Here is a 13039-nt window from a genome sequence, read left to right on the forward strand (position 1 = left end):
TTTACCAGCTGCCACCAGTGCGACAGTCTAAACCTCTCTGTGTTTATGATCCAGAACAGATTGACCTATGGCAGGAACATTTTCAGATGATCACTCTAACCGAGATCATGCGTCAGAAAGATGATGTGGCCTTTGCAGAGATGTTGAACAGGATTAGAGTGAAAGAAAAGACAGATGAGCTTTCTCAGTGCGACAGAGATTTGTTGTCACAGGCTGTGACTGCACCAGAAGAATGTCCAACTGAGGTCTTACACATTTATGCCACCAACAAGAATGTGGAATCCCATAACACAGATACCCTGAAGAAGCTTCATTCAAACATCATAATCATCACTGCAGATGATTTCCAGAAGGATAAACGTACAGGTAGAATGGCACGAAGAGACAAACCATTTACAGGTGGGCGAAATGATTTACCCGACACTCTGAACGTTGCTGAAGGAGCTCGAGTGATGCTGACCAGAAACTTGGACACACTAAACGGTTTAGTCAATGGTGCTTTTGGTATACTGGTAAAGGTGGTGAGATCTGAAAATGATGGACACATAATTAAACTGGGCCTCAGAATGGACAACCGGCAGCCTATGAGACACAACCACAGTTCTATTGCAGCATCTGATGATCTGGTTTACATTGAGAGAGCAGAGGAGAGTCTGAAGTTTAAAGGAGCGGTACGCAGACAGTTTCCTGTAAAGCTAGCATTCGCCTGCACAATTCACAAAACTCAGGGTCTTACAACACAGACAGCTGTAGTTTCAATGAAGAACATTTTGAACCAGGTATGGCTTATGTTGCTCTCAGCAGGGTGACGTCTCTCAGTGGACTCTATTTACAGGACTTGGATGAGAAAAAGATTTACGCCAATCCTGAGGTAACTGCAGCGCTCCAAACCATGAGACAAGCCAGCGTTGAGGAAATGATGCCTCTTCTTCAGGTCAGAGAAACAGCCAGCAGACCTGACACTCTTACACTGATCCATCACAATACGGAGGGTTTGCCATCTCACATCAGCGACATCAAGAGTTATCATGAAATGTGTTTAGCAGATGTTTTGTGTCTCACAGAGTCTCACCTCCAAGGCTCCTTTGTTGCAGATAGTCTTCATTTGGACGGCTACACAATGTTCAAACGCAACAGACATGTGTCCTACACAAACTTTCCTCACATGGCCAGCAGAAGTGGTGGTGGAGTTGTTGTGTATTTGAGGAATCATTTTCAGGTTCAGGTAAAACAGTATCTGCATAATGTCACTGATCTTGAGTTTTTAGTGTTGAAGGTTCAGGCTCCATTCCCTGCGCTCATTGCGGTTGTGTACAGACCCCCTGACTACAGTTTGACACCGTTCATGCAAAACCTGGTAAGTCTTTTAGATTCACTTGAAATAATGGACTGTCACCCAATAATTGTGTGTGGAGATTTTAATGAGAACCAGTTACAGAGTGGAAGAAAACAGATTCTGGAGCAGTTTCAGTCGAGAGGGTATTCACAGCTGATCACTTCTGCCACTACAGACAAGAACACCCTGCTTGACCTCATTTTTATTTCTCAGCCACAGAAAAGCCTCCATTCAGGTGTTCTGAGAACGTATTACAGTTACCACAACCCTGTGTTTTGTGTCCTGTCCTCGAGCCAATCATGAAGTCGTGTGGTGAGTTTTGAAACAATTACAGATCATGTTTGTTACAGAGTTTACTGATTATAGAGCATGAAAAAGATTTTTCATTGAAATATCACATTTCTTCATATTGTCTTCCCTACTCTGTCTGTAAGAAGAGCCTTTCTTATTGCAATGTTATTAATCATTTCACCAAATCATGGCTGTACTTCATGCAGAGCTGGGAGATCTGCTTTCTGTTATCATGCACCTCAGATCTGAAATATGCTGCAAAAAGTATTAAACTGACATAATTTATTTTTTATTCTCATGTTTTAAATGACTAAATCTACTAATGCATTTTTTCATGGATGTTAATTGTCATCTCCTTTTTTGATACTTTTTTTACTCTGACGTTTGTATCTCAACAAACAAGATCTTCCCCTCCAAGGGCTTTCAAATATGAAATAGTAAATAAATAAATCCCAGATAAATGCAGGTATTTATTATGGGTCACATGAATAAATACAGACAATTATATTTTCTTGATTATAGTAGATTTTGTAGAATCAAATGTTTTTGGGATGAATGAGGTTTTGCTTATCATGTTTTACAGGTAAAAAAATTTAAAAGTTTTAAACTATCTTTAGGCTACCAGAGATGTCTATAATGATACATTATGTAGAGAAAAAACATTAGTACAGCTTACAGAATATGTATAAAAACTGATTTAGAAGTACATGGAAAGTTTCTGCATCCATTTTCTGACTTGGCCTTTATCTGGGTGGGTTTGGGTTTGGGTGGATAAAGGCCAAGTCAGAATTCCCTGAGCAGCTGGAAAAAGCTGCTAATAAATAAAGACATCAGAAAGTGGGGGCTTTAGGTGTAGCCCCCGCTTTCTGATGCACTAATTAGATTTAGTAACTGACACCCCATACCAGCATTACATAGACACTTGGGGGCTGAGATGGGTGGGTGGGGAGGGTGGGTGGTGTTAAAAGCACTTTATGTTTTGTAGATGTATTTTTTTCAGACAGGGCACACACAGTCCTGTTTCCTTTGTGGGAAAACCGTCAAAATTCACCATCCTCAGCTGAAACAACAAAATCTTAACACCATCTTCATGAACTGCTGAGCCAAACCTGATCCATCAGTGCTGGACTGCACAGATAACTACATGCCACACAGAGTCTGCTGTTTTATGAACTGCCATACCAGTGTGTCTTCAATGGAAAAGATGACACACCCATCACCTGACCTCCTGCCTGATCTGGAGACCATCATCATGCTGCCACACTACACACCTCTGAGACCATCAATGATGACTCATACTGAGGAAACTGTATTTCCTGTCAGAGATGCTCAGTGATCCTCAGAGCAGAGAGAGGTATGATTCTTTATCTTTGATAAAAATGTCAGTGTTTTTAATTCAGTTAATTAATTTAAATCTTGTTTATTGCATAAATAATTCCACACTCAAATGATTATACTTGTTGAAACTTTTTGAGTTTTAATTCACATTATGCATTACAAATCTATGCTTTTTCTACTCTGTCTCTCTGTGCAGGTATTGCTGTCTTCTGAGTTCTTCAGTGTCCCAACTGAGACATTCAAACCTCATTGCAGAGCTCATGTCTTTCCTCACCATCATGTGAGTGTGAGATTGCTCTGGATTCTGGTTATGTGGCCTGCAGCACCTATAAGGTATTTCAACATTGTTCATTGTATAACTTATTTGTAGTTTTTAGCCCTTAACACAAATAAAATGTTCCTTTTTCTGTATTTTTTAGAACAAGCTCGTACAGTGTGCCTGCATTCCAGCTTCTTAGACTCTGCACATGTGGACAGAGTATCAGTGTTTGGCCACTCTTACAGACACCGACTTCTGTCAACTCACTGCTACTGATCAGGCACCTCACTCCAGGAAGACAGAGGGCTGCAAGCCTGTCATCGTTTCCAGTGTGGCTTTGTATTCTTGGGGTAGCATCAGATTTTTCCCACAAATATTCAAAGGTAACACTTATTTTAAGCTTAGTTATTAAATCAAAAGTCTTCCCTTGAGTTCATTTTATTGTTTTAAAATTTTTTTTTTGTTTTCTTTTAGATTTATATGCAGTGATCGGATGTGGTGGAGCTTTGTTAACTGTGTGGAAAACATCTGTTTGTGATGATATTTACAATGAGGCTTTAAGGTGACAGTTTCCATGTAATTTCAATCCTTTTACTAAGCAAAAACATGTTTGCAATTAACATTTTTTTTCAGTTTTGTCTTTTGGATTTATGGTTAACATTCCTCTGTGACAGCAAATACTAAACTGGTCCAAGTAACCAGCATATCATTGGTCAAAGGCAAAAAGGACCACATGTCACGCTGGCAATGAATTTTTGACTGTGTTTGTGTCACCAGATTTAACAAACAATATCAGACATATGAAACTGAACTCTGGATTAATGTGCAGATGTTTTTTGTCTTTTTTTTTTATTGTTGAATAATTATTTTGTAGGACAAACCCAATCTATTTACCCAAACAATGTAACTTGTTTGGGTAAATAGTGGATTAATATATCTAAGTCTATAAGTATAGCAAGCTGAATTCATACAAACACACAGCTCTAAATCTTGAATTGTAGGATGTACAAAAATGATCATGTGATTATTATGGACATTTAAATAACTATATCTATTGAACCATTACACATATTCTTTATAGAGATTACACAATCTCAAAATGTGAAAAAAGAAAGTGTTTAAGAGGATAAATAATGTGTGTTTGTATGAATCCTGCCTTAGTATGGGGTGTCAGTAACTACATTAGTATAGAGTAGGTCTAACAGTGGTTTTCCACATCTGCTCCAATATATATAGATAATGGGTCAGGCATATAAAGTCATTTTGAAAAGTTCATAAAGGTCATTTATATGTGTTCCTCTTTATCATTTTATATCAGGTCACACAGCTGACTTGAGTTTTGATCAGGGTAGAACCATAACATTCATGCTAATGGTTCTACTGTTTACAGTTACTTTATGATGGATTTCACCCTGGTCACAGCACTATGTGAAAAGCTGTTAGAGGTAAAGTTAACCCAGTTAATACCTCATCATAAGTCACTCTCTAACGCAAAGCAGTGATTATTTTTCAGTGTAATTTATTCCACAACAATGTTCTTTATTTGATTCCTGTTTCTTTAAATATGCACATCGATTGTTCAGCTGTGTGACTCTCCACACCTCAAATATATCACAATGTGGACTTCATTTCGGTACAGATTTATCATCAAATCAGGAAACTGTAAACTAATTGAAAAAATGAAGCTTATGAAAATTTTAATGTGGCATTGGAACATGTTGTTTATCCTTGCCAAATGGTATTTACACAAAACTCCAGCAAATCAGAGGATGTATTTTTGTCCTTCACTTGCTGTTTATATATGTGTATATTTTTGCAGTTAATAGCCTATCATGTGTCTGCGCATCTTAGGGCCATAAACATAAACATGGCAAACAAGGTTATGTTCACTATTCCAACAGATGCTTCAATTGTTTGTATAGGTGTTAGATTCATTTGATTTGCATTTTCTATTAATATTATTCTGTTTGTCCCAAATGGGATTTTTATTTCTGTATGCCATTATTGTAATAATTGGAAACAACTGAGTAAATATTTTGTATCATATGTTTCTAAAAATATTTGAACGTTCTACTTTTCTACTACTGGTTTTCTACTTTCTACTTTCTGCCACTCTTTGGCATTTCAATAACATTATTTTTGGGTGTTTTTATCTCTGACCGCAGCATCTTGTATTACCTAAATGTTGTTTGTGTGGGTTTTGTTTTTGTTTTGTTTTGTTTTTTGCCATTTTTAGATTTCACCAGCTGTGTAAACTCTGCAATTTTACCTTGGTTTTGTTCCACATCAGTTTATCTGCTGGGTGATTTTCTTTTCCTTTTCTAATGTTTCTGGTAATTTTTCACAGTTAAACAAGTAACTTTGAGGTTACTTCAGCCTTTTCAGTTGTTATCTGTTGACAGTTTTGCCTAATTATTACATTTCTGCAAAATTATAGCAGTTCTGATAAGTTGTAATATTTCTGCCAAGTTTTTAATTTTCTACTAAATTATAGTATTTCTGCTAGGTTACACTACTTTTGTTTGTTATGTTATGTTATTCTAAATTATTACATTTCTGCTAAGTTTTTAATTTTCTACTAAATTATATTATTTCTGCTAGGTTACACTACTTTTGTTTGTTATGTTATGTTATGTTAAGTTATGTTATTCTAAATTATTACATTTCTGCTAAGTTGTCGCTTCTGGTAAACTACAACATTTCTGCTGAATTGTTATATTTATTAGTTATTTCATTTCTGCTAAGTTATTACATTTTTGTTAACTTGAAGTTGTCCTGCAAAGTTATTAAAATTTCAACAACTTTTTGAACACTGACTTCAGCTTCTTCAGCTATTTTCAACTATTTTCAGCAGACAGCTTCAGCTATACAGCATCCACACTGCATTTTCGCAGGAAATGCAAATTTTTCTAGTTGTGAAATTGTGTTGCATACCTGCACACATGAGCATAATTTGCATATAAGTATGCACGTGCAGCGTTTTACACACATTTTCTCCTACATGATTCTTGAGCTATTGAATAAAATTAAATATAAAATTGTAATTCCCTAAGAAGTATTTTGACTACAAAGCTTTGTATGTGGTGAGATGCACACTTTTAATTACATGTTATATAATTACAGCACTTATAATTCTGTATTCTTCAAAAAGGACAGTTCAAGTGTGCAGCTCACCTGGGAAAGAGACACTGCATCCACAGACACCGTCCCCGTCAGCTTTCTGGCTGTGGACTTCGGTGGTATGGGTGGCTGCACTGCAGGAGGGTCATTTTGCTGCTGAATCCTTTGATTGGTACCCACATGGCTGTGATGATCACTTTTCTGATCCCACAGAGTCCGCAGTGCCTGCACGCTCACCCCAGACGTCTGTTTGGTGTTATAGTTCACCACATCATACAGTTCATTTGTGTCCACCTGAAAACCACGAGCAACATTATTGTCTAATAATAGCTTCAACAAGCAAAACCAGACAGATGTGGAACTGACATCAAATTCAGTCACATGTTAAGGTATGATTAGCTTGTGGAGACCAGACTGCTGTATTTAAGGATTAGACATTAGATGAGATTAAGGTTTAAGAATAAATTTGCTATTTTGGAACTAAACATGCAAAAGATTACAAGAACTTGACTGATGCAGTGGGATTGAACATCTGGACCTTTGCTAGCAACAAGCTTTACACACCCAGGGATGGAGCCATCTGACCAGCGTTATGATTTCTCATAAACTTGGTGAAATCAAACACAGCAGGCCCTTCTGTTTATCAAACAGTGTTTGAAGACTCTGTTGCACTAATATGGTCTCAGAAAGAAGAAGCGTTTGGGAATGTGTTCCTGTCCAGTCAACAAAATAAACTGAGAAGCACTCGGTAGTTTTTAGTAATGCTAACAATTAACAGTGGTGCTGAAGATGTAACTAAAATGGCCAAATACTTCAGGGCATTCAGGCTTCGTTCACACTGCAGGTCTTGATGCTCAATTCTGATTTTTTGATCAAATCCGATTTTTTTGTCTGCTCGTTCACACTACAGATAAAATGCGACAGCAAACGCGCTCTACTGGTGGTGGTCAGAGGGCCCGGTGGCGCCAGTGTCCGGCAGCCTCGCCTCTGTCAGTGCGCCCCAGGGTGGCTGTGGTTACAATGTAGCTGCCATCACCAGTGTGTGAATGGGTGGATGACTGGATGTGTAAAGCGCTTTGGGGTCCTTAGGGACTAGCGCTATACAAATGCAGGCCATTTACCATTTTAGTGTGAACGCTCAAAGCGGCCGCATACGCAAAAGAAGACGTCACACACAACGCGCTCTGTTTAGACCCAGAGCAACAGTATTGTTTGACTGATGGCCTTAATATAAAGACTTCGGACTTCACGTTTCCCAATTTTTGCTTTAAGTTATTTTGTTATTTACATAATAATGTAAATAACCTAATAATGATCCTTATTGCTGTTTTAGAGGAGCGCTGCTTCAAAGGATAGTTGCAGATTTCTGTCAGAATCTGCAGATTATACAGTACAAATAAAATGTTCACGTTTCTCCAACGTTGTCTTCCCAACAGTTTCACCGGATGGCCAGGAAGCGTTCGCGATGTCTTCTCCGGTGCTGATAATTGGCGTCTGTCTTGTGTCAGTGACGTAAAAGACGGATTTAATGCGACATGACCATCAAACAGCAGCTTTCTGAAACATCGGATATGTATCGGATTCAGTACCACATACAAAGTGACCCAGATCGGATTTGAAAATATCAGATTTGTGCCGTTCACACTGTCACACCATGATCGGATATGGGTCGCAGAGGGTCAAAAAAATCGGATTTGATGAGCTTTCGCCTGCCTGAATTTCTGCCTCAGACACTGAACCTGATTGGATACACTCCTTTTTCTCACAGAACAGGAAAGCAAGAACTTAAAAGAATTTGTGTTTTTATTATGCATAATTGTAACCTCTTTTTAAGATGAGAAAAAGACTAAAAGGCAACAATCCCAGTTTCTCATGTGGCCTGTGAAGAAATTGGTTGTGCACCTTCTTGGTTGTGGGGCGATCGTGGCTCAAGAGTTGGGAGTTCGCCTTGTAATCGGAAGGACAGTTTCGTCTCGGTCGTTGTGTCCTTGGGCAAGACACTTCACCCGCTGCCTACTGGTGGTGGTCAGAGGGCCCGGTGGCGCCAGTGTCCGGCAGCCTCGCCTCTGTCAGTGCGCCCCAGGGTGGCTGTGGCTACAATGTAGCTGCCATCACCAGTGTGTGAATGGGTGGATGACTGGATGTGTAAAGCGCTTTGGGGTCCTTAGGGACTAGTAAAGCGCTATACAAATACAGGCCATTTTACCTGGTTTACATCTCTCAGAGGTCGTCTGAGGTCACAGTGAAGTACCCATTAATGTCAAGCTCCATATTACTTTGGGGGGTGGGGGGTTCAGGTTAAATTCATCTTTTTCTGGGCCTCTCAGTTCATTGTGTGGTAGTGTAATCTCTTGGGTTATTTCCTGTGTCATATAGTTCACACTTCCCAGTGTTTTCCTAACTCTGGGATGACTGCTTTTCTTTGTTCGGCCTAATCAAATGGCTGTCTGCTTCATTCAAGCTGCCTTCTGTGCTTGGGTTCACTTCAATAAACCCTGACAGCCTCACCTCATTACAGCTGGAGGTCAGATATTCTCCAAAGGGCTGGATGGCGCTGACCTTGTAGTGTTGGATCAGCTCGGTGAGACTGCCGTACGTCTGAGAGTCTCCTGATATGATAAAGTGTCCGTCTTGATTTTGGGTGATAACAAAATGACGGCACCTGTCGTTACCCCTTGGGAGAAGGCAGAGAGAGGAGTGAGGAAGAACACTGAAACAGTTCAACAAGGTCCAGCTGACATGATTTGCCTTACTTGTAGGACAGGATGTAGCCAAAGGCTTTATCGCTGAGACGAATGAGGAAACAGCCCATGCTTTTGTCCCTCAGGAGATCCTCTGCTTCCCTGCAGCGGAAAACAAAACCAATTGAACAAACCGGCAGTCAAACTGGATTTGAAACACGTCATGAAACTATTCATTTCACTCTTACATCACTCAGAAAACAGAGCTCTATTGATGCTGAATCCAGAGGTAACATTTTTCACGCTCTAAGCAAATTTCCTGGAAGCACAGACAGCACAGCCTTCCTTTGGGTCATTAATGTCAACAGACTCGTAGCTAATGCGCTATAACTTACAACTAGCTCAACTCGTTTTTATGTCGAATGCCAGTTTTTAAGAAGGAGCTTTAATCTGAATAGTCTGACGCGAACAAAGACAATTCATATTTTACCTCATTATCCACATATCTCACTTAACTTAACTGCACTACTGTATAATTCTGTGTAAATAATCATACGATAATTTTTAATCCTACAACTGTTTATAACTCGCATAGTTCACATTTCTGTATAGCTGTATATCTCAGATTTCTGTATGGTTTTTTTTATTTTATATTTATATCCTGTTCACAGCCTGTACTCACTACAGCCTGTACATACTTATAGTTATAGAATATTCATAACATACTTCATACCGTGTACATTATAACATACCATAATAGACCCATTTCTGTAATATACTTACATATCTATATTATTGCTAATATATATTGTAATATATCTATATCACTAAAAGCACTTCTGGATGGATGCAAACTGCAATTTGTTGCCCTGTACCTGTGCATGTGCAATGACAATAAAGTTGAATTCTATTCTATTTTTGGCTGTGATATTAATTAATATGGAACAGAATTATTTTTCTTTTTCTGAATACAACTCCTGTTCTCCTAAACATATGTAGCTGAACCTTTGCTTTGAAAAAGTAATTGAGGTAAAAGTATGTGGGTGCTTTCAGCAAAACATATTTAAGTATAAGAAAAAAAAGCTCTTAGTGCATGTACTACTGCTGCAACACTATCTAAATCTCTGTTTTATCCCGATCACTACCAGTGAAAAGTAATTAAAAATGGACTCTATCCATCCTAAAATAAATCAGAGATACAAATACATAATACGTTCACCTATATGTTTTTCCCTTGTCTAACACCAAGTCAGCAGTCCTAACCTGAGGTATAAGTAGAGATGGGCAGTAACGCGTTACTGCTTGTTGTAACGCGTTACTGTAATCTGATTACTTTTTTCAAGTAACGAGTAAAGTAAGGGATTACTATTGCAAAAACGGTAATTAGATTACCGTTACTTTCCCGTAGGAACGCTGCGTTACTGCGTTACTAAAACCGTGATTTTTTGCGAGAATGTCTCATGACAGTGACGTAAGCGAGTGCGACGTTCGTGACAACAGCTGTGTGCAGATCAACAATGGATCATATATCGAGTGCAGAGAGAGTATGAGCGTGCAGCGTTTAAAGCGTGGAAGTACTGATCTTACTTTGAGTTTGATTCCATAAAAAGTGACAAAAACATTAGTGTCCGTTGTGCGTGGGAAGAAAACTTCTTTTTACAGCGAATAAACCCTAAACTTCCAAACAAGCACCGAGTAGCTACGACGTAATGGGAAACTCACAGAGAAACTCGCGGATTCTTCCACTGACCGCTGCACACCTGCACCAGGGTAACCCTCCGCCTACGCCACTCCTGCTTTACAGGTGAAAATAGAGCAACAGGACCGCTAGTCTTTGACTTTATTTATTTTCTGCTGTGTTTTACTTGCATCTATTTGAAAGACTGAGTGTTAACACACAAAACATATTTTATTTTATGTGCTGGAATGTGCAGAAAATAGGTTTAAATGTTAAACTAATTTCTTCCAGTCAGAGAATGTTGCAGATAATTTAATTTTTGCTTGATGCATAAAGTTAAAAGATTAAAACTAATAAAACAAGTTTTAAAAAGAGACTTTTCCATTTGATTACATTTTGTATGATGATTATGCAGAAAAAGTAGAATTGGGCTGAAAGATCTATCACTTTATCACCTATTCAGGTTGTAAATCGTGTTTTTAAAAAGTAACTAAGTAACTAAGTAATTAATTACTTTTGAAAATAAGTAATTGGTAAAGTAACGGGATTACTTTTTGGGGGAAGTAATCAGTAATTTGTTACTGATTACTTTTTTCAAGTAACTTCACCAACACTGGGTATAAGGTAGCATGGAATGAAAATGATATTCAAACTCTGCATTTCCTCAGTAGCTTCCCATAAACACGGACAGTAAAACCATAATAGTGATGGGAGATATTTACAGTAGCCTATAAGTGTTCAAATGAAATCACGTGTAAGTGATGAAGTAAAGCAGAAATTCTTAAACTTCCTATAAAAAAGCCGAGTTTTTTTCATGTGCTCAGTCATCCGGATAAGGAAACCCCAGAAAGTTGATTGTGTTTATCTGGACGTAGCGTTCTCAGTGGGAGAAATGTTTGGTCAGTCATCAAAGTGACTTCTTCACTACATCCAGGTGAACTAAATCATCTTTCTGGGTATCGTCTCTTCACTAGTCTCTACGTGTCCTGAAGCAAAGGTCTTTTGTATGCTGCTTACTTTCTCGTAGCAAGGCCTTGAAACCAGTCAGGGAAGTTTCCGTTGTGCTGGATGAGCGGTGCCTGTGTCTCAGTAAACCATCGAAGCACCAGCTCCTTCAGGCCGCCTCCTTCCTGCGGTTCCATATTCAGCTCAACACCCGACCTCTTCTCCATCCACATCCATATGTGAGCTGCTGACGGAGCACAGGTGTGCATACTCTCTGCTCTGATGTAATACTCCTAAAGGAAGGAGAGGTGCCTCATTTGACTACTTCTGTCTCTCATCTGAATCGGGGTATTGTTTCAGTTTATCTAGTTCATCTGCCACCAGCTTTTCTGCCTCACCTTGCACAAGCACTTTCATTTTACTATCTGTGTTCCTTGTTCCAGATTGAACTTTAACAGCTTGGCCCAAAGTAAATATTTCATTTGGTTTGTACCTTGGATTAACAAATCTATACAAAAACACATATAGCTTTAGATGACCTTTACCCCCCATGTTCCTTTTTATGGTTTCTAAGCACACCCAATCTCACTGAGCCTATATACAACTACTAATATCAGAACTTAAAGCACATTATGTGCACTGCATGCAAAGGATAGAAGTCAAATAGTTACATTGTTCGTGTGCTATGGTCAACAATAATAAAACTTTAAAGACTACTAGCGAAAAGCAAATGCAGCAAAGGGGGAAAATAAGAGAAAAACCATACAAGAGGATATTACTGGACATCTACAGGAATACAAGACCAACTGGAAAGCCTGACTATTACGATTTCAAAAACATTTTCGCAAGGGGAGCTTAATAACTAGAGTCAGACTCTAATTGATTGAGCAGACTGAGCAGACTGGAGGGTTAAAGACTAATAAAAACAAAAAGTAACACTGATAACAGGGATCACTAAATAAAACAGGAAAAGAAAACAACATACCTACACAACGCCTCCTGCTTACCTCTGTTCTCTTCACCTGTAACAGACTCAACAGTGTTTTTACTTTGTTTATTGCTTATTGAACACAGAACAGAAATATTAGATTAAAAAATAGCAAGTACTGATACTGCAGAAAGAGAGAATTCAAAATCTGGGTAAACAATTATATCCCACAACTGATGCTGTAATTTCCTAACATTTGTTATTTATTACCAATCTGCCAACCCACCACGTCACCCTGGCCCCAGCAGGTTATAGGTGACGTGGTGAATGTTAAAGGTAAAGATGTAGCTACAGCTTAATGAACAGTTCTTACTTTAACTACACCATCTACACCAGCGGTCTCCAACCTTTTTTGCGCCACGGACCGGTTTATGCCCGACAATATTTTCATGGACCGGCCTTT

At 38.7% G+C, this 13039-nt stretch overlaps 1 protein-coding gene across 1 annotated transcript in view; it reads right to left on the reverse strand.

Moving 5' to 3' along the window:
• Positions 1-12332, reverse strand: part of sh2d7 (SH2 domain containing 7) — a 36061-nt gene extending 23729 nt beyond the window's left edge. The window contains exons 1-4 of the mRNA XM_085156586.1: positions 11721-12332; positions 9098-9187; positions 8853-9018; positions 6399-6638 (exon numbers count right to left, since the gene is read on the reverse strand). Of these exons, the coding sequence (XP_085012712.1) occupies positions 6399-6638; positions 8853-9018; positions 9098-9187; positions 11721-11917 (693 nt within the window). The 5' untranslated portion in view covers positions 11918-12332. The remainder of the gene's footprint in view (positions 1-6398; positions 6639-8852; positions 9019-9097; positions 9188-11720) is intronic.
• Positions 12333-13039: the final 707 nt, after the last annotated feature.

Source organism: Neolamprologus multifasciatus, chromosome 1 (genome assembly GCF_963576455.1).
Source record: "Neolamprologus multifasciatus chromosome 1, fNeoMul1.2, whole genome shotgun sequence".
In the NCBI taxonomy this organism is placed as follows: domain Eukaryota; kingdom Metazoa; phylum Chordata; class Actinopteri; order Cichliformes; family Cichlidae; genus Neolamprologus; species Neolamprologus multifasciatus.